Genomic DNA, 20188 nt, shown 5'->3' with positions numbered 1-20188 from the left:
TGCAATGTTTTAATTATATCTTGTCATGGGACAACACTGAAGAAATGACACTTTGAGACAATGTTGAGGGGTGTACACACTTTTGAGATACTGTGTGTATTGACTTTATGAGAACATAGACATAGTTGGTATGTTTTATGCAATCAGATGGAAACAGAAGAGCTGTTGTGTGAAATGTAATTCACCAAATGAGAATATAGACATATTTAGTATTTTTTAATGCAATCAGATGGAAACAGCAGAGGGGTTGTGTGACATGTCATACCTTTAAGATAAAAGATAAAGTTAAAATTCTTCAAGATCCCTGTAACTGATATTGTCAAACAACATTCATGTTTTAAAAACGCTTAAATTCAAAATTGAATCCTTGATCATAAATCATAGATCATAAATACAATCAAATAGAAGAGCTCAATAAAGTGAACTATAGTGCAAATATAAATAATGTAATTAGTCCAACCACTAGTATAATATAAAAGTAAATGAATAAAAAAGATATTGTGAAAGGAGTATGCATTACATCTGAAATGATTTTATAATGTCTATTTAATATTTCATTTTTTGTTTTCTTTTCATTTAATTCCAGCGATAGTTTTTAATTCGCGAAAATAACAGAGGAACTAAAGTCAGACGTTGAAGTTTGCAACGAGCAAATTTTATGGTAACACACCAACGTCATCTACCACTATCAATAGCCTTGTTTGGTAATTTTAGTGGATCGGAAATAATCTAATAGTTTGATCTGCTCAGCGACTGGTATGAAATAAATGTTTGCTTTACGTTGCACATACAAGGGTTGCTTGACACGCTTGATTTTCGGCATATAGTAACGACATCTTGGCTGAATGCTAAAGAAGCTAACGAGCTATTTTGCTGCACGTTTACAGCTTGTAATCAAACAATTTTAGTTGACTTGCATGCATGTGTCTGATTTGTTATAGATTGCTTTGAGGTGCTTCCAGACGGCGAGCCTTACCTTTGCTTTTGTCAAAAACTAATAATCTTTTGTATCAGCTAAGCTGTTTTTTCAGCACTAAGGCATCAAAAGTCATCGAAACGAAATCAAATATGTCGGTAAACATCACGCTTGCCTAATTTAAATTTCCGTTATGGGTTCAGAATGTATTTCTTTACTCGTTTTTGCAAATTAACTCATTGTTTCGTCTTTAATGTGCAACGTGTGCTCCCAATTAATGTCCACTGGGGGGAGCCAAAGCTGTAAATTGCACAGTTAAACTCGATGGGAGTGGAGGCTCATACGGGGTTTCGAGGTCATGAACTTTTGGCGCAGCGGCTAAAAAAAGTACTTTATCACACATCACAAAAATGCACGCTCAGTTACCACAGTTGGAACAAAAGTGACCACATTTTACTTTTTTATTTGATTGTAGAAGACGTGCACATTTATTTAAAAAAAAAAGGTTTAACCATTTACAACATTTGATATCCTTCACCTGTGCCATATCCAGAACGTGGCTTTAAATAACAGACGCATGCGAATGAACTGCGAGCATTGCAGCCCATGTTGAAGAAGTTGACCTAAGGCTATTTGTGCTCAGACCATGTGCTGTACATTGTTGATCTGGGTGGTTGTCTTATCAAAAAGAAGCCTCTTTTGAAGGTGTCCAACAAAAAAGCTTAGAAATGGTTAACATGAACGTTTATGTAAGCTACTGTCTTAAATGCACGTGTCTGCTATGTTGCATGTGTCCAAGGCCACAGCAGAAGCTCAGTCTTGTATGTGTGCGATCTTCCTCTGTAGGTGAGCTGCAATGGAAGGAGGAGGGACAGGTGTTGATCTCACCAGGAAGTTTGTTTCGGAAGCAGAGCTTGACGAGAGGAGGAAACAAAGACAGGAGGAGTGGGAGAAAGTTAGGAAGCCTGATGACCCTGAGAGTAAGATCACCCACAAGAATCCTCAACATACTCCATGTGTCAGTTCTAAATACATCCGCCGCAGATATACTTTTCTTTCTTCTTCCGCAGAGGCCCCCGAGGTAGAGTATGACCCGCGTTCTCTCTTTGAGCGCCTGCGGGACCAGAGAGACAAAAAGCAAGAGGAATTTGAGGAGCAATTCAAATTCAGTGGGTATTGGCATGTTGTTTGTAAATGGTCTATAGTTTTTGTACATTTGGATTTGTTTCCTCTGTGACTGGTCCACCGTAATAAGCCTATCAAGTTTGCTTTTGTAGAATAAGAAATTGACAATAAAGCAGACTTTGACTTTAAAATATATGATTGAATTCGAATTTTTGTTCCCAGTGAGGCTCTTTAGTTGATTTAAATATGCTTGGGATGGTTGTCAATGTGAAATTCCTTTTTAGCTTTTAAAGGAGTAAATTTGTGGATTTTTTGTTTGACTGTATCAGTAACAGTGTTAACAATTGCTTTCAATTCAACTCAGGCCTACTGCACATATAGTGCTTAGCTGAATGCGACTTAGTTTGGCTAAGTGTCAGCAACTAATTTTGCTGCCATTTAGAATTTGAATTAAAGATGAACTGGGATATCATGTCACAACTGTCATAACTAAAAATGCCATGTAAAAATTGTTTACAAAAAAAATGGTACTGTGGCTAAATAAGGAAGAGTGGACAGTGCGTTGCCCAAATGTGTCTAAGTGCAGTCAATGAATGGGGCGATCATTGCTAACAGCCTTTCAATATGCAAAAGCACACTGCACACGCCAAAGTCAAAGTCAGCTTTATTGTCAATCACTTCACATGCCAAGACACACAAAGAGATCGAAATTGCGTTACACACTATCCCACGGTGACAAGACATATAACAAAACATCCAAAAAAACAACAACACAAAAAGCCGCGAGTGTTTTAATGTTTAATTTTCCATGTAAGAGAATATGCACAAATCATACAATATCATAAAAATAATGAGAAATCCATAGATAAGATGCACTGGATTATAAAATGCAGGGTTCAAAGCTGGTGCAAAAAGTACTAGTCCAGAAAATACGGTACACCTAGGGCACACTCTAATATAAATCACACTTGATTATGTATTATTTCCCCAACTGAGCTAGCTTAAAGCTAATACATAATGGAAAACACCATTTACCCGCTACCAAAAATTCTTGCACATACTGGGATTTAACATCCCATAATCATCCGATTTAATAGGCGAGGCTGATGGTCCAAATTCCTTCTCCGCACATGTACTTGGGTAATCCTATTTGTGAAATCAATGCAACCGTGAAAAGAAAGGGCTCCTGTGTTTCTTGTCATGCTTGGATTAAATCACGTCAGTAGTTTTAAGAAATCTGTCTATTTTTTTTACATGACTTAAAATTTCACCTACTATAATGTTGGGGATGCAGTCAGGCCTCTTCACACAAGCGTGGGTCATTATAATATATAGTTGATCAAAATGAAACTTTTTCCATCAAACTTGCAAAATGTAATTGCATTGTTACGTACCGGTACTAGGTATTAAATAAATACATGTACCGTATTTTCCGGACTATAAGGCGCACCTAAAAACCTAAAATTTTCTCAAAAGCTGAGAGTGCGCCTTATATATGGACCACATTCCTAAATTTAAACTGGCCCGAAGCATTGTGTCATGAACTCAATCATAAGTGGCCGGCTGAAGACCATGAATCATGAATCAAAAAGACTGTGGATCATTATTTTGTGATTATAAAGTAATTTGTTGCGTCTGAAGTTGAAATAAAAAAGATAAAATGAATGACAATGATTTGATTTGGATTAAAAATCTGACATGATGCATTAATTATATTACGGTGGACCAGTCACAGAGCAAACAAATCCAAATTATAGTCCGGTGCGCTTTATATAAGGACGTTTTAAAATGGGCCATTCATTGAAGGTGCGCCTTATAGTCCGGTGCGCTTTATAGTCCGGAAAATACGGTAAATGTAAATATAGGCTACTTGACAATAAGTGGCAATATTAATGCTGGGGATATCAAGATTTTATTATAAATGTAGCCTTGTACAGTAAACATGTAACGCGAGGGAATTAATTAAATTTTCTGAGTTTCTTGTTGGATGAAAATTCTGTCATTACGTAATGCAGATACACACTTTATGCATATAACATTTCAAATTGAGAATGGTATGAACAATAATAGTTAACCTTTTAGTTTCTTATAGTAGCACTTTAATTATTGTTACCTGTTTCCCTACAGCAAGCATGGCTCAATATTATGAATGTGTTGAATTGTATTTGAGCGTTGTCAAGCTTATGTTCTCTTTTTGTGTTTTTTCCTTCCTGAAGGTCACCAAAGAGTATTTTTGAACAAACTGTAATACCACTTTTTTTTTTTTTTTCTTCCCCCCTTTACAAAATGCCATGATTGTGCTGCAATGTGCTAAGAGCAGCTTTGTTTCCATGGTGACAGAGAACATGGTGAGGGGATTGGACGATGATGAGACCAGCTTCCTGGACGAGGTTTCCCGGCAACAGAGCCTAGTGGAGAAGCAACGCAGGGATGAAGAGAAACAGGAACTGTTGGAATACAGAATATCCTTTTGATCATGTCAACCTTTTAGTTAATCACTATGGCTAACTCTGTAGTCTTATTTTTGTCCCTTTACACACTGTCCATCTCAGATGGCTTTTTTTTTTTTCTCAAATTTATCTGCTCTTCTGCGTGGAAGTCGGCCAATTCTGGTATCGTCGCGACTCTGAAGCAGGGCTGATATTGGCACGGATGCCGACCGATACTTGGCCATCCCTAATAATTGACACAAAAATGTTGTTAAACCTTAACTTACTAAACCATTGTCGTTATTTTACCTCAAATTTGTTGCGCAAGAGTAATACAAGCTGAGACTTGAGTGTGAGCATTTTTTTCCAGATAGGTCATTTTGACCAACACTTTTGTTTATTTCCTCCATTGGAACATAAAGCGATCTCCTTTTGTTCATTTGCAATGCTGCAAGTCAAACAATTGTAATTTAATGAAAGAAGTACGCCGTTAGATATGAGATCATGGCAACAGAACAGAAATGTTAACATCCATAATGACTTTTTGACATCAAATAGTGTCCTGCAGCTGTATGCTGCATGTTCGCCATTCCCCGTGGCGTACAAGTTTCCCTCCGAGCGCTTTATATCTTCTTCCCTGTTCTTAGCAGAAAACCAGTGCGACAGAGAGGTTTGTCTGTAATTGGCAACAAAGTGGGTTGTCCTGGAAACTGCATCATCATGTGGTAACTACGGTTGCATTTTCAATCTGTCCCGTTGCTTTGAGGAGCTCACAAGGATTCGTACAAACCTCATTGACCCAATACTCTACCCAATTGTGGATGACTGAATGAATTCATGTTGTCGACCCAAGTGCGAATCCCTTGAGCTATTCCCACCTTTTCCTGTTTTAGCCATCTAATCTGTGTCACCTCCCAGTACTGTTCTTAGCCGCTCAGAACTGTGCCATTTTTTTGGGAACATAACGCTGTTAGGCTTTGATAGCTGTCACATGGTACAACATCAGAAAGTAGAATCTTACTTGAGGTGTCACAAAGGTTCATTGACCTTAACTCTATATCGTCACAGTGCTGTAGCAAAGCAAGTCTCCACTGACAGCCGCCCAGAGCCTGAGAAGAAAGCAACTTCGAAACAAACAGTGGTGGAGCAAAAGACCAGCCATTTGTCTCAGGCCCATTTACTGGCTGGTGCTGTCAAGAGACGCAAGTATGGAAAGTATTGGTATCTGTCAATCTGGGTGCAGCACAATACAAGACAAAACCTTGACTTGAAAGCACCTTGTTAAGCTTATTTTATAAACCTCAATTCTTTTAAATGTCAATAAGAACATCTATTTTCTAAACCGCTTCTCCTCACGAACGTCACGGCCGTTCCGGGCCTTGAACTGGTCGCCAGCCAATCTCAGGGCACACATAGACAAACATTCATTCACACCTATGGACAACTTGACGCAACCAATCAGCCCACCATACATGATTTTGAAATGCGGTAGAATTGAACCGTGTGTCTCTGAACTGTGAGCTTACTAGTCCTCCATCTATGCCGTATCATGTTCATAACAATTAAGAAAAATTAGAGCTCTGTATTGGTACATGAGCTTGGTAGCAAATTTTTATTTGGGGGGGGGGTGGGGCAGAGGACAAAGCGAGCATTGAACATGGAACACAGCTGCTTTCTCTCTTTTGCCTCTTTTGTCATCCCTCAACCAGTTCGTCCCAGTCATCAGACAGCAGTAAGAAACAGAGGGTGGAAAGTGCAGCAACGGGAAATGGAGACAGACACACAGGTGGGCATCAAGCATGAGGCCTAGAACTGTTCACAATCATTTTATGATGGAAACTTCAACCTCCTACTTGGTGTCCGAGTTCCTTGTTGAGTTCTCTCAGTCTTGACAATAACTTGTTGTGTTTAGAACAGGAGGGAGGAGGCGGACGAAGATCAGGGGGTGCTGAAAATCAACAAACTGTCACGGGCCTTATGCCCAAAAACCCTTCGCCGCCCCTTAATTCCGGTCCAGCTCTGCTTCACCTGCCCTCGGCAGCGGTCTGCATCGGCGTCCTTCCGGGCCTCTGCGATTATTCCGGCAGCAGCGACTCTGACAGCAGCTCGGACAGCGAAGGTAGCGTAGATGCAATCATGTTGCCGTACCCGAGGCACAGCAGAGCCAATAGATAAGTCTGTTTCACACACACATACTCTTAACTTGTGGGATAATCTGAAACATGCACCTATTTAAACCAAACACCAAGAGTTATACGTGTTCTAGTAATTTAATGTTCTCACAAGAAGTTAGTAGTGAATCGCAATGAATCATTTTGCTAATAACTAACAGTAACGTTGTTGTCGAGGTTGGGCCTGATAATTCAATCGTTATGAATATTGTTGACTATGTGGAAGTATTGATGAATTGTATCTTTGGCAATTTGGGACAAAATGAAGTGGAGCACTTAAAAGTAACCAACTGATTCATTCTCTTCTGTCTTCTAACTATACAGAATGAACCCTTGAACTTCTTCTAAATTACTCACTTTAACTTTGTTCTAATAGCACGTCTACTCATTCGCAGTAGTTCCAACTTGTGCAGTAATTCAACAATCCGAGATTGGGCGAGCTCTACTTTTCTTGGTCTGGGGTTTTGCCAGATTATTTCCCACCCAAAAGGAGATTTATAGTGTAGTGCGACTTGTGTTTTTCCTTCTTAGTGATTCATCCTTTTGACTGTTGCGATTTGTATACCAGGGTGACTTCTATTCTAGAGCGACTTAGTCTGGAAAATGTCATAGTTTCAACGCTTTTGCTGTCTGAAGAAGTAAAACATGACATTAGATATGGTGACCCAAGGCATGTATGGCACAACTCCTCCATGAGGCTCTCCTCTGCTGTGCAAACAGACATTTATGAAAATAACCCCGGTGTGGATTTTCCTCAAGATAATTTAAAAAGGATCATTTCCTTCTCGTATTTTGCTCCTTTACGTCATCAATTCCCACTAAATTCTCGTGAGAACTGTCTGCAACAACCCCTTTCAGTGTTTCTTCTAAAGGGATAAAAAAAAAAAAATGTGTAAAATAATCCTCCTAATAAGGCCCAACATTGAAAACTAACCATTTTGATTGGACTCAATTTGTGTAGCTGCTTGTATTTTTGCTATTGTTGCACTCAAACGTGATGCTTCTCCCTCAATCACGTTTTATGCAGTTTAGCCAAGCAAGCAAGCAATCCCGTACGGCCTACTCCGACGACGTCCCGATCCCCTCTCCCACATACCTCTCCCAACCCAACCCAAGCCACAGTGATGACAAGCTGTGCTTTTGGCTGTGGGAAAAGTGATTGACAGCTGTGGAGGAAGGAAAAGACTTGCGTCGATTGATTCGCATATCACGTAACCCGTACCTTTGTAGCAACCAGCACCAGACTGGTGAGATTCGGCAGGAGACACTCCTTTCTGGGCCCCATGCAGTCGGAATTACATTGGAAAATAATGGAATGAATGTGTGTGTCACATAATTTAGGAGAGATGCTTATGTGTCATGTCCCCAGACTCCAAAGAGAAATAAAAAGCTTCCTGTTTTAATCGCTTTCTGTGTGTTTATTATAAATGTATCCCATCGATGGGGTACATTGTCATTTTTTTTGTGTCACTATCTCCACTTAAGAATCACCAAAAGGTTTTAGGCTGTGATGACAGCTTATGTTAGACATCCGCATTTAAGACAGGTCTGATGAATCTTGAAAGTTTTCAACATTGCCCAGAAATTGCAATTTTAAAACAAGCTTTTACTGGGATTTATTTTTATTTATTTTTTTTTTGGGGGGGGGGGGGATTTTCATCTTTTTGATGTGCCTGCCAAATGTGTTGTCATTTTGTGAATATTTTAAAGAGGTCTTAAGAGCATAGCCATACCCATTAAAAAAATAAACATGTTTTTCATACAAAAACAATGGCACAAACTGATATCGAGAACAGTTATGTTTATTGACCTGAGTGCTGACAGACACAAATTTACAAAATGAAGAGCACCACATTTAGTACAGAGACACTGCAATATGCATTTCATGATTGTATAACTACACAAATCTGCACAGCATAATACAATAAAAATATTTACTGTAGCTTATCAATACCTATTACATCATATGCAATCTAATACTGAATGCATATCACAAACATCTCGTGCACATTTTGACCCACCTTTCTCAAATAATGATACTTTCAAGGTATGACAAAATTCTCATTACAGTATTTACAAAATCTGTAGCACTTGAAAAAAACAATCCCATGCATGCATTTAATGGTCTTTGTTCATTTGTAAACAGTGACTGGCAACATGCTGGATGAGCCAAAGCTGTAGCACACATCTGGAAAAATGGTCCCATATTGAAGAGCAGCATCACACAGTATCCGTGTGTTTTTTTGCCTCCTTCCATTTGCATTGAATGCTTTTTCTACCTGCAAATTGGGGAATGACTGGATTGGATCCACCATAAATCAGCCTTCTTCAATCTGACTGCTACCTGAAAACAAGCCGTACGACCACTGATACTGATTTCAGCCAAGCAGACTGAACACCACAACGTTGTAAGAATCACACGATATCACAAGACACGTGCAAAAAAAAGCGAACCAGACATCCTCGACAATAAAAATGTGCTTCTCTTGAATATGACTGTTGTTAAATATGTGGTTCAAATTTGCTTTGTATCAGTTCTTGAAAAACCGATTCATCCTGAATTATCGACTGAACTGTCTTTAGAGCAGAAAAAAAAATACTAAAATGATGACAAGGATGTCTTCCACATATGAGGTATTCGTCCACGTACTTTCAATTTGCACTGCCTGTTGTGAACGGAAAAGCTAGTTTACAGTGTGAGCTGTCATCTCACTCAGGCGCAGGGTTGATGGGTGGAAGATTCCGCTGTTTAAAGTACTGAGTGACCTGTTGAGGCAGCTCTGCCAGGACAGACTTGGCGAGGGTTTCCTTTGGCGCCTGAGTGAAGGAAAGAAAAGATAAACTTACACAATTCCGTCAATTTCTAAACAACTGCTTACAAGTACCGTATTGGCCCGAATATAAGACGACCCTGATTATAAGACAACCCCCTCTTTTTCAAGACTGAAGTTTGAAGAAAGACTTTTTGAAAACCTAATTTAATTTTTATACAAACACATTTGCACTGAACAATGTTGTAAAAACATCAGTTTTATATTACTTGTTGGACGGCAAACGGCAATGACTCAGTGAAGTGTAGCTAATACTGACTGCCATTTTTAATTTGGGGTTTTGCTCCTTCAAAGAGTATGTCTATAATAGTTATCATAATAGTTTTTGTAAAATTGAATTTTGCAGACTTGTTCTATTTTTTGGGGGAGGCTGGAACAGATTAATGACATTTTCATTCATTTTATTGGGGAAAGATGATTTGAGATTTACATGTTTTGAATGCACGATTAAACTTGTATCGCAAGACTCCACAGTACTTTCTTCAAGCACTTACGTGAAAATGTATCGTGTTAAGTGTAGTATTTAAAAATATTATGCAAGTCTGATCCCTGAAAGAGACAAATTTACTTCTCACTTGGGATATTAATTAGAAATCCAAACTGATTGGAGCTGAATTTTGATGCTCCTCTGTTTCATCAGCAGGATACAGAACCTCTACCAGGAACTGGTTATGTAGACCATGCAGCTGTTTTAGTCCTCAGGCTGAAGTGAATACTCACATTCCGAAAATCTCTAAAGGGGACAAACTGCACAATGTCCCGAACAGCCTCCTCGCCTGTGTTGGACCTCAACACACTGGCGTCTCCATCTAAAAACTCCATGGCGGCAAAGTCCGCATTACCCACACCGATAATGATGATGGACATGGGCAGCTTGGACGCCTGAACAATTGAATGACGTGTCTCATCCATGTCGCTGATGACACCGTCTGTTATAATAAGGAGAGTGAAGTACTGCTGCACAGAGAGAAAGGCGGTAGAGGGAAGATTTGGGAAAGAAAGAGAAACATTGATGCATGTTGTGGTCAAAAATGGTCAATTACATTTCTGATTATTTTTGATGACTAAGATATTCTACAGGGTCCGGCAAAATGATCTGACACATTTGTAGGTTTAATTAAATGCAAATAAATTAAAGAAACAAAAACGTTTTTTATTTTCGAAATGTACATATAATGCCATTTTGTTTTGTTTAATTTCATTTTTGTTTCGTTTTCGAATAATGTTATTTTGTTTTGTTTCAGTTGCTCACATGGATTGGACCGGTGAGCATTTCATTGTGGAAACATTTATAAAGAACGAATCTGTAACTGCAACTGTATATTGTGCAGGATGTACCCTACCCAAAATTGTTAGGAGTGAATATGGGGAACAGAATACATACAATTAAGATGAGGGAGTCACACAACAATTCAGTAATGAGGAAAAATGAAATGAAAGCACTACAGCAAGTTGAGCTTCTTAGACCACACCATCTGTTCCTGTAAAGAAATGATGGTGGCATTAAATGAGAGAGAAAACAAACCCAGGAGAAATCCTAAAAAAAAGGGGAATGTGGCTTCAGTATAAAACTGAAATATTAACATTGAAGAACTAATTTCAGTAAAATCGACTGTGCAGATAAAGTGCATATTGTCTTTGTTACCCTATGTGTTTGTGTGTGTGTGTGTGTGTGTGTGTGTGTGTGTGTGTGTGTGTGTGTGTGTGTGTGTGTGTGTGTGTGTGTGTGCGTGTGTGTTCAAAAGAGTGTAAGAGTGAATGTGTTTTTGGCACTCACATTGCTGCAAGCCTTCTGTGCACTAAAACTAACCTAAATGTGCTCCCCTGGCAAACTATACTTCAACACCTTACTCACGCTCTGGGCCTGCAATTTATATTTATTGCTATAGGATAAAAAATTTTTATGACTTACTTATGTACACAAATACAACATATAAAAATAGGGTGCAAAAAAGCAACGTACCAACATACAGTATATCGTCATGATGTCTTTATTCTGATTCTTATTTCTTCCTTTTCGTATTGTGATTCAGATTCAAACTACTGCATTGATATTGTACTGGACCACAACGCAACAGAAAATTTGTGTGCAACCGTGACTCACTTAGATTTTTTTTTTTATGCATGATGTAGTGATGTTAGTGTAGTGTGGCAATTCTGAAAGTGGGCACATTGCATCACTTCTAAATAACTTATAATACACCCATACCCTCTCATAGCCAACAAGAAACACTACATGTTGGAAAGTTCAACACAATGGTGTTTACATTTCTAAATAATGTATATACCCTTTCTACTTCGCGAATTTTTGCTTTTCGCCGGTTGTTGTGGAACGCATCTCTCGTGAAAAACGAGGAATCACTGTAGTGGCCTTATTCGACTGATGCCAGGTAATATAGATGGTCGGTGATAGTGGGTCCTTAATTTATAATTTGACCTAATCAGATAATAAAATAAAAACTATATAAACAATGTAAATCAAAGTATTTTTTTACACTTACCACAATTGAAGCAACTACGACTTTGTTATCAGGATGAATATTACCATTAGTAACACAAGACTATTTTATGAAATAGAGTAGAGGTTTTGAAAACAGATGCTGACTAAATTCAATGATAGACTTGATATCACAGACAAACACACATCCAGGGCATTGTAAACTTGTCTTTTCAATCGACAGACAGCAGACAGCTTTTTATTAGAGAATCGTTATCACGCAGAGAGCCAGAGTCGCTAACACACTGTGCCATGCAAACTGCTTGGAAAGCCAGCTTGAGGGTGTGTGTCTGTGGTAGTATGACGAGTATTTGCACAAAGTGACAGGTTGGCTCATTAGAACTGAAGGATTGAAATATTGATACCTACATTGACTAGAACCAACCCCTTATCAAGCTACGCGGCCGAATGCTACTTAACACTTGAGTCGCGTCGTGCAGTGTGGGTGGTTCTGCAACTTGTTTTGTGAGTTGGCGACAGTCTGCAACCAGTTTGGGTGTGATTCAAAATCTGAATCACAGGTGAATGGCATCACACAATTGGAAATGGAATGGCCGATCAAATTACCATATTGTATCACGGGATGATTCTCAACAATAACAAAAATCATTTGTTAATACTAATAAGTCAGATCTAGCCATGTTAGTACCATACGCTGAAGAAAATGGTGTGTTGAATGGACTAAATTTTGTTTAGTCAAGTAGTTGCATTAACAAAAACAATCCACTAGATTCATTTTTTAAGGAAGTCTATATAAAAACTATCTGGATTCAGAGTATTTTATGTTGTGCCTGCTACTACTAAAACAAAACAAATAAACACTGAAATAAAACAAACAAACAAACAAACAAACAAACAAACAAACAAGTTGTAAGAGCTTTACAGCGAATCAAAATGCCTGATAAATGATCATATATAACATGCACAGTTATGTTTTTGTGACTACCGGTATATAGTAATGTCAAGGTGTACTCAAAGAGAGTATGAAAAATATGTTTTGTTGCAAAAAATACAGGATTGTCATTAAGTTTGTGTTGGTCAGTCGCCAATTGCAATTTGTTTGTGTTTTGGACGCGTTGCTTGGTGTACGACTGACAGCCTTTGACCCAGCTATAACAACACACACAAATAGGCCTTACATTTCAAGTTGTGTCCAATTCTCACAAAATCTGGTATAAATCAAGCCAGCAGTTATGACAAAAACACAATATAAAGCGCACAATATGTTTTGGCTTTCTTAAATCAAGTATTTGTTCCCTTCTTGTTCTCTTCCATTTATTTATTTATTTATTTATTTATTTATTTATTTGTTTGTTTGTTTGTTTGTTTGTTTGTTTACATGATTTTGAATCTTGTATACATTTAAGGAATTGAAACGTTTGCATTTTCACTTACCGCCGCTTTTTCTTGTTGCAGGGCTTGGGCTGCAAAACGGGCCACGTGGTTAATAATCGGAGCAAAGTTTGTTGGCCCATAAAAACGGATGTGGGGGAGACAGGCAGAGTAAGCCTGTGCAATACCTTCCACACCTAATCGGGAATAAAAAACATATACATTAGTTTTCTGAATTATTGCTACAATTTTTACAGTTATTGAAGGTCATCTGGCCACAACAAAACATTATGTGAACAATATGTGACTCACAATGGTGCTGAATTGCATGGCAACATATATCATACTCAAGATGTAGCTTTATGACGGAACCAAGATAAAAGGTGTCTTTCCGATAGTTTTCAAATGATATAGGCATGAATGTCTGACAATGTCAATAAAATACTGGACATTTATTTTCTTGCAAAAGCACATTTTCTTTACTTGAATTGGCTTGAATTACCATTGTGTGTCTGAGTGGCCTTCATGCTTTGATTGGATGGTGCACTTATGGCTTAACTCAACGAGAACAACATTAAAAAATCATCAACCAGCCAACGGCATCATTACATACCTGAGCAGAATGGATTTGTGGGGTTAAAGTTGATTGCAAATTCATGTGACACCTAAAAACACAAGACAAACTCAATTCACAATAAATATTCTGCTCTTTTTTTTTTCCTGAACCCGCTCCATTTCCCGCATAGTATCACTCCCATCACGTGCGCGCGCGTACGTGCGTGTGTGTGTGAGCTCTTCTCTCTTTTGTCCTTTTCATCAGCACAGCACCATGGCAACACAGATGGGTTGACAATTGCACAATTTGAATATGCAAGTATATGGCTTACAGTTTTGGTTTTGTATTTGCACATGACACTGCTGTTATAGTAGATGATGATGATGATGAAACAAACACATCTATAGAGCATACACATTTAAAAGTATGTACAACCATGCCATCAAAAACATTTACCTTCCAGTCAGGTGGGAGTTGGGCTCCAAATCCCAAAGCAGGAAACATTTTGTCACTGAGGAATAAACCATGACAACAGATTAAAAGATGAGATAAGCCCCCCCCCCACCAATAAAAATTCAACACCCGGCATACAAAAATGTATTCGAAAAAAAATCCAACTCCAACAACAGACATGAACGAGCAACAACAGGCTAAACGATACAGTATGCTAACGTGACATAAACACAAACAAAGAGCTGAGAACGGGCCTGACGTAATATTCAGTTATTCGAATAACTATAACATAAATAACACGTTTATAAAACCATCTGTGTCACTCCAATTCATTAAATCCATCGATCGTCCTTTATGTAAACAATGCCGCGTATGCGCCGCATATGCGCCACTGACGTCGGACTCGTAAATTGCATTTCTAATTATTCCACAGACCCATATAACGATATATAAAGTATATATCAAATTATTATTATTATATAAACAATATTATCAAAGCATCTGTGTCACTCCAAATCATTAAATCCCGTGATCGAATCCTTTGTCCTTTATGTAAACAAAAGGGAATGTGCGCCGCGCCGCAGACGTCAGTTGCAGTTCAAAGAACAGTAATCCCTTGCTACATCGCGGTTCGTCAATCGCGGTTTCACTACACGGATTTTTGAATTTTGAAAATTTGTGAATAATTTCACATATAAGTCGCTCCTCTGTATAATTCGCCCCCACCACCATACACCCAACCTATGAAAAAAAACCACGATTTATAGTCCGAAAAATACGGTACGTTGAGGTGTCACCTGGGTGTTTATCATGACACTATGGTATATACCAAGAGATTGTTGGCTTTCAGACTTCAGGCCGTTTTCATGGAAACAGTCATATAAGAAGTGTGTTTAGTACCATAGTTGCCATGTTAAAAACATGATCCACATTCTGTCAGAAATCTCAATCAATTTTGTAGCTGTCCTCATTAGATACTCACGTGTCATAGTCCTGTATGATTTGTCCAACAGCTAAAATAGCAGCAAGATACTCATTGCTTCCCAGTGGGTTAATGTAATGGAGGGAAGAAGGCTCTCGAGGATTCCCGTTGGATGCTGTGAAGTCGATACCAACCTATTGAAAAAACAAAAAAAAGTCAAATAATTCATTCTCTGAAACAGATTTTCAAAAGGTCAGTGTGAGCGTATAGAAAAACAGAAGCAAATTTGAAGCAGGTGTGGAAGCTAATCCAAAAACCATGCTATGGTGCACAACCAAAAGAGCTATGGACTTTATGAGTGGTTTCATTGGGACATAAAGGATGGTCTCACAGGCAGTGACTGGGCTTCTGGATTATGCTAGGCCTTGGCTTCATCCCCAAGGAGGATCTACTGGCCTTGTCCACTGAGCTTGTGGACGGCCAGTCTCTACGTGTCCCGGGGGAGTTTCATCAAACCGTTGCAACTCCCCCATCAGCAGCCTCTCAATCAACTGTGTTTCCGGACATTTTCTTCTCATTCAGACATGACAACACTGCCGTACCCAGTTCGACATTCCCCCCAAGATTTGAAGTTGTCAAAGTATGTTTTCATCTGCCATGACAGCTATGAAACCCTGCTGTGATTGGTGTGTGACTCTGGTGTCAGCATCCACCTTGAATGATAGCGTTACAATCCCTTGAAGAAAAAGAAGGTCATAGAGTACAACGGCTCAATCCCAATAGCACCCCTTACTTATATTCCACCACTAAATGGGTTGAGCTTTTGAAGGAACCAATGGGACATATCTATTCTACAGCATCCTTGACGTTGGTGCTTCAAGCTGCGGAAAGTTCATCATTTGGTCAGGCCGAAGTTGTAAATAAGAACTTCTTAATTGTTTGCCTGGGTAAATAAAGGTTAAATAAAAAAAAACAAAAAAAAAACAACAGCAATAAACGTGAAAGATCAGATCTTGATGCCTAGTACAAAGTCAACCACATAAATAATGTGATTTGTTTAATAACAAATACTGCTAAAAATAATAATAATATGCATATTTTGGGACAATACAAAAACTCAGTAAGGGTATGATAAAGATTTTTTTTAAAAAGTAGTCAATTTAAAGTAGATTCCATTTGCAAAAAGGCATTAGAATGACCAAATACAATCAAAAGTCATTGTTCTGTCTTAATGTTACGAGATCAGCTTTTGAGTGGATATCGCTTGATACATTCTGAAAAGCAGCAAATGAATAAAGGCATCTTCAACGATTGCTCCAAATCAAAACATCCAATATGGCACAGACGTATGATTCTTGAGTTATTTGCATAGTTTCACTGTACACTGCATCCGCATTTGTACAATGTCTAATTCTGGCACGACATCCAATTCTATTTATGCTGCTATGACACATATCTGAATTGTCACTAGAGAGCAACAACCAAATTTAAAATAGAATTTGAATTGTGTTACTTGAACCACAAGTGTGAATCCAGTCTTAAAAATGAGTAACATCAATTATGCTCTCCAGTTTCGTACATTTTAACAACGGGCAAAAAAAAATAAAAAAATAAAAATAACCCTACCATTTGTAAGAATGGCAATGACAGCACAAGGGCAATCTTGACACTGACGATAACAGAGTGACAATGTGATAACGTATATTACATGTGAATTCAAGGAACTCCCCCCAAACACACGCACTCAATAAATGTGCCTAGACGTAGATGCACAGTGACAAGTTTTTCCACAGGCAATTAACAGTTTGTGTGCTGATGAGTACACTCAACCAGCTCAAAATTTAACAAATTATGTACATAGGTGTGCACAAATTTCCATTTTTTGTATGGAAAAAAAAGCCTTTCAAGAATGAATAAATTACAATTCATAAAAAAACTGATTATTTTGGTATGTAATGCCGGTTAGAAATGTAAAAATCCCAAGCATTTGCCTAAATGAGCAACCATTTCATATGTGCATATCTGAATGCTTACTGACATACAAAAGTGTATTTTGATATTTCCATTACACATCGTATCAGTGCCATCTGGGGAATTACTTTGATGATGCTAAAATATTAAATTTCACAAGGCATTTATGGCATTTTCCTTCAGTGATCTCTGGTGCTAGACATTATTACTTTGATAACTGTAAATTCAGTGTCAGTGGGAGATGACAACATTCTGTTTCCAAATGATTTCTAGCCTTAAGCTATTTGTAATAGTTCATACACAATGCACTAAACATAACATGACAAGCACTCCTGTTCTACAAACAATTGCTAGAAAAATGTAGCGCAGTATGTATTTCAATTATGGAATATAGCATCCCAAAAGCTGCGCTCAATTTTTTCAGTTTTGTTCATTCTTCTTTGCTTCCTTCTTTCCTCGTGTCTTTGCTTCTTCCAACTTTCCTCGTTGATTCCTGCTTCTTAGTTTTTGGTTTTTCCTGGATTCCTTCATTCCGTGCATACTATTTTCCCTGCTTCTTCCTTCATTCCTTGTTTCCTTAGTTCCTATTTTCCTTGCTTCATTTCTTCCTAGTTTCTTGGCTTCTTCCAACCTTTTTTATTTCCTTTCTTCCTTGCTTACAAGTTTCCTGGCTCTCTTCCTTCCTTGCATTTCCTTGATTTCTTGTTTGCCTGTTCCCTTGCTTCCTTCCATCCTAGTATCCTAGCTTCTTTCAATCTTACTTGTTTCCAACTTTCCTCATTTTTTTGCTTCCTAGTTTGCTTGTTCCCTTGATTCTTCCACCCATTTTCTTGTTCACTTGCTTCCTGGCTTTCTTGTTTCATCTCTTCCTTCCTTCTTTGTTTCCTTGCTTTTTGTATGTCGTCGTTTGGTAGTTTGTTGGCATTTTATTTTCAGTTTCTCCAAAATAAATGCTACCCCAATTTTATTATCATTGTCCTCTTATTCCCACATTTTTCAAACCATTTCAGCCTTTTCTTATCACTTTTTTAAAATTCCCAAACAAGATTTTGAAATCCATCATTTTTTGTATTGTCCAATGCATTCTACATTTTTGACCAGGTCATTGTATATCATTCAATATCATTCCATATCATTTGATATTATTCCAAATCATTCCACAATTTTTCATTCAGCATCTCAGCCATCACACAGTTTCCCAGAAATTGCATTCTCTAGTTGAATTATGCTATAGAGCAAATAACAGTGCTGTGAAACTTTAAGTTTTAAGGGGAATAAAATAAAGAAAAGTTATAAATGTAATGAATGTTGAGGACATGTCGATTTCCCCTGTGGTATTAAAATGGTTACACTGGATAATTACCAACAAACGAATGCAAATTCTCAGTAACCAAGCAGACCATCCGCAGCAGCAAATCTCTTTGTGTTGGGAGCGTTCCCAAGAAATGTTGCTGTTCCCTAAAGCCCCACAGCCCTGAGAAAAGGAGAGAGTTTTCTTCCTAAAGATTAGGATTAGAGTCATTCTAAGTCTGATTGAACACCGCAGAAGAGCTCAATCTGCATGTGAGTGTCTACATGTGCACGACTTTGTCTCTCTATACATGTCTGCGACATCTGTGCAAATACATGCGGCGTGTACTATATGACGATATGATAATGAAATTCAGTATGAGTCTTAGCGTGTCTATAGCAGTGTGATTTGGCAGGAAAGGTGTGATGAGATTGAAGGTGTGTGGAATTGCACCTAATACTTGTGCTTAATACAGGTCGGAAATATGTGTGATTCAAGGCCAGTATGAAAAGGAGACTATTTGTGCTTACAGTGTGCTAGGAGGTAGGATGTATACATCACTGAGAGTAAGATACATTTTATTATGCGTATTTGCGACATGAGGAGAGTGGAACATATTTAAAACCCCCTGCTCTGCCAATGGTTTCATCCAAACACCATCACAGACTGACAACTCTTTCCATACTGTATTTTGTGTTCACTAAAATGACATTTAGATCAATTTGCAACTTTACTAGAGGTTTTGGGTTACTATTTCCAATCTGCCCTTGTCTTTTCTCTAGCACATCCGTGGTATCTATCTATCCATCCATCCATCCATCCATCCATCCATCCATCCATCCATCCATCCATCCATCCATCCATCCATCCATCCATCCATCCATCCATCCATCCATCCATCCATCCATCCATCCATCCATCCATCCATCCATCCATCCATCCATCCATCCATCCATCCATCCATCCATCCATCCATCCATCCATCCATCCATCCATCCATCCATCCATCCATCCATCCATCTATCTATCTATCTATCTATCTATCTATCTATCTATCTATCTATCTATCTATCTATCTATCTATCTATCTATCTATCTATCTATCTATCTATCTATCTATCTATCTATCTATCTATCTATCTATCTATCTATCTATCTATCTATCTATCTATCTATCTATCTGTCTATCCGTCCGTCCGTCCGTCCATCCGTCCATCCATCCATCTATCTATCTATAAGGGTTAGGTTAAGCAACAGGTGGATTATTTTCTATCCTAGCTATACATATATTACAATAATTAATACAATATTTATATTGGGCTAGCAGGTGCTGGAAATATATCTCAAAAACCTGATGTGCTCTAAATGAAGAAGAGTTGTTGTTTTTTTTAATCTGTGTCAGAAATACCACGTCTGAATCAAATTTGCTGGTGACCAGAGTAATAATTCGGTTGTACTGTCGGCTGTTCTGCGATGCTGTTTCATAAGGTATGACCAGTGACAACTACTCTGAACTACAAAATGTATTGCAGTCAAACTCACAGTAAACATGAGTTGGCATCCTCCAAGTATGTAATCCAGGAAAGTGTAGTCCCTTGTAATCTGGAGACACAAGAGTCAAAGACTAAAGTGAATTATACAGTACATAAAATACAGCATGGTCCACATTTATTTTTTTTCTTTTCAACCCCCAC

General features: G+C 38.2%; 2 protein-coding genes across 6 annotated transcripts in view; one reads left to right on the top strand and one right to left on the bottom strand.

Annotated features, from left to right (window-relative positions):
• The first annotated feature begins 607 nt into the window (after window positions 1–607).
• Window positions 608–8044, top strand: psme3ip1 (proteasome activator subunit 3 interacting protein 1). 3 transcript variants are annotated; one of them, XM_085915314.1, is made up of 8 exons: window positions 632–756; window positions 1763–1896; window positions 1987–2085; window positions 4382–4504; window positions 5538–5676; window positions 6180–6256; window positions 6383–6589; window positions 7669–8044. In XM_085915314.1, exons 2-8 carry the CDS (start codon window positions 1773–1775, stop codon window positions 7671–7673), a joined length of 774 nt encoding a protein of 257 aa, XP_085771440.1. In that variant the 5' UTR covers window positions 632–756; window positions 1763–1772; the 3' UTR covers window positions 7674–8044. The 3 variants fall into 3 exon arrangements, with proteins under 3 accessions (XP_085771438.1, XP_085771440.1, XP_085771437.1); XM_085915312.1 differs by having other exon boundaries at window positions 608–661; window positions 6383–8044; XM_085915311.1 differs by having other exon boundaries at window positions 6383–8044.
• A 391-nt stretch (window positions 8045–8435) lies between these two features.
• Window positions 8436–20188, bottom strand: part of cpne2 (copine II) — a 30390-nt gene continuing 18637 nt past the window's right edge. Inside the window, exons 10-17 of one of the 3 annotated variants that reach the window (XR_015066429.1) lie at window positions 20037–20096; window positions 15293–15426; window positions 14314–14368; window positions 13915–13966; window positions 13365–13498; window positions 10193–10429; window positions 9292–9458; window positions 8436–8920 (exon numbers count right to left, since the gene is read on the bottom strand). Coding sequence is in view for 2 of the 3 variants with exons in the window: in XM_085914398.1 (XP_085770524.1) it covers window positions 9351–9458; window positions 10193–10429; window positions 13365–13498; window positions 13915–13966; window positions 14314–14368; window positions 15293–15426; window positions 20037–20096 (780 nt within the window). In the remaining variant the exon portion in view is untranslated. Of the gene's footprint in view, window positions 9459–10192; window positions 10954–13364; window positions 13499–13914; window positions 13967–14313; window positions 14369–15292; window positions 15427–20036; window positions 20097–20188 lie in introns of those variants that run through there. The other 2 variants (XM_085914398.1, XM_085914399.1) reach the window with 2 other exon arrangements.

Source organism: Syngnathus leptorhynchus, chromosome 6 (assembly GCF_054491065.1).
Source record: "Syngnathus leptorhynchus isolate UIUO chromosome 6, UIUO_Slep, whole genome shotgun sequence".
NCBI classification, from domain to species: domain Eukaryota; kingdom Metazoa; phylum Chordata; class Actinopteri; order Syngnathiformes; family Syngnathidae; genus Syngnathus; species Syngnathus leptorhynchus.
Note: the sequence above shows the minus strand (reverse complement) of the source record. Positions and strands in the feature narration are given on the sequence as shown.

Excerpts from the sequence above, each read along its gene's own strand:
- psme3ip1 (XM_085915312.1), top strand. The coding sequence starts at position 1,773 with ATGGAAGGAGGAGGGACAGGTGTTGATCTCACCAGGAAGTTTGTTTCG. Across the intron at positions 4,505-5,537 it reads GGAACTGTTGGAATACAGAA|GTGCTGTAGCAAAGCAAGTC; the intron begins TATCCTTTTGAT and ends TATATCGTCACA. Across the intron at positions 5,677-6,179 it reads GGTGCTGTCAAGAGACGCAA|TTCGTCCCAGTCATCAGACA; the intron begins GTATGGAAAGTA and ends TCCCTCAACCAG.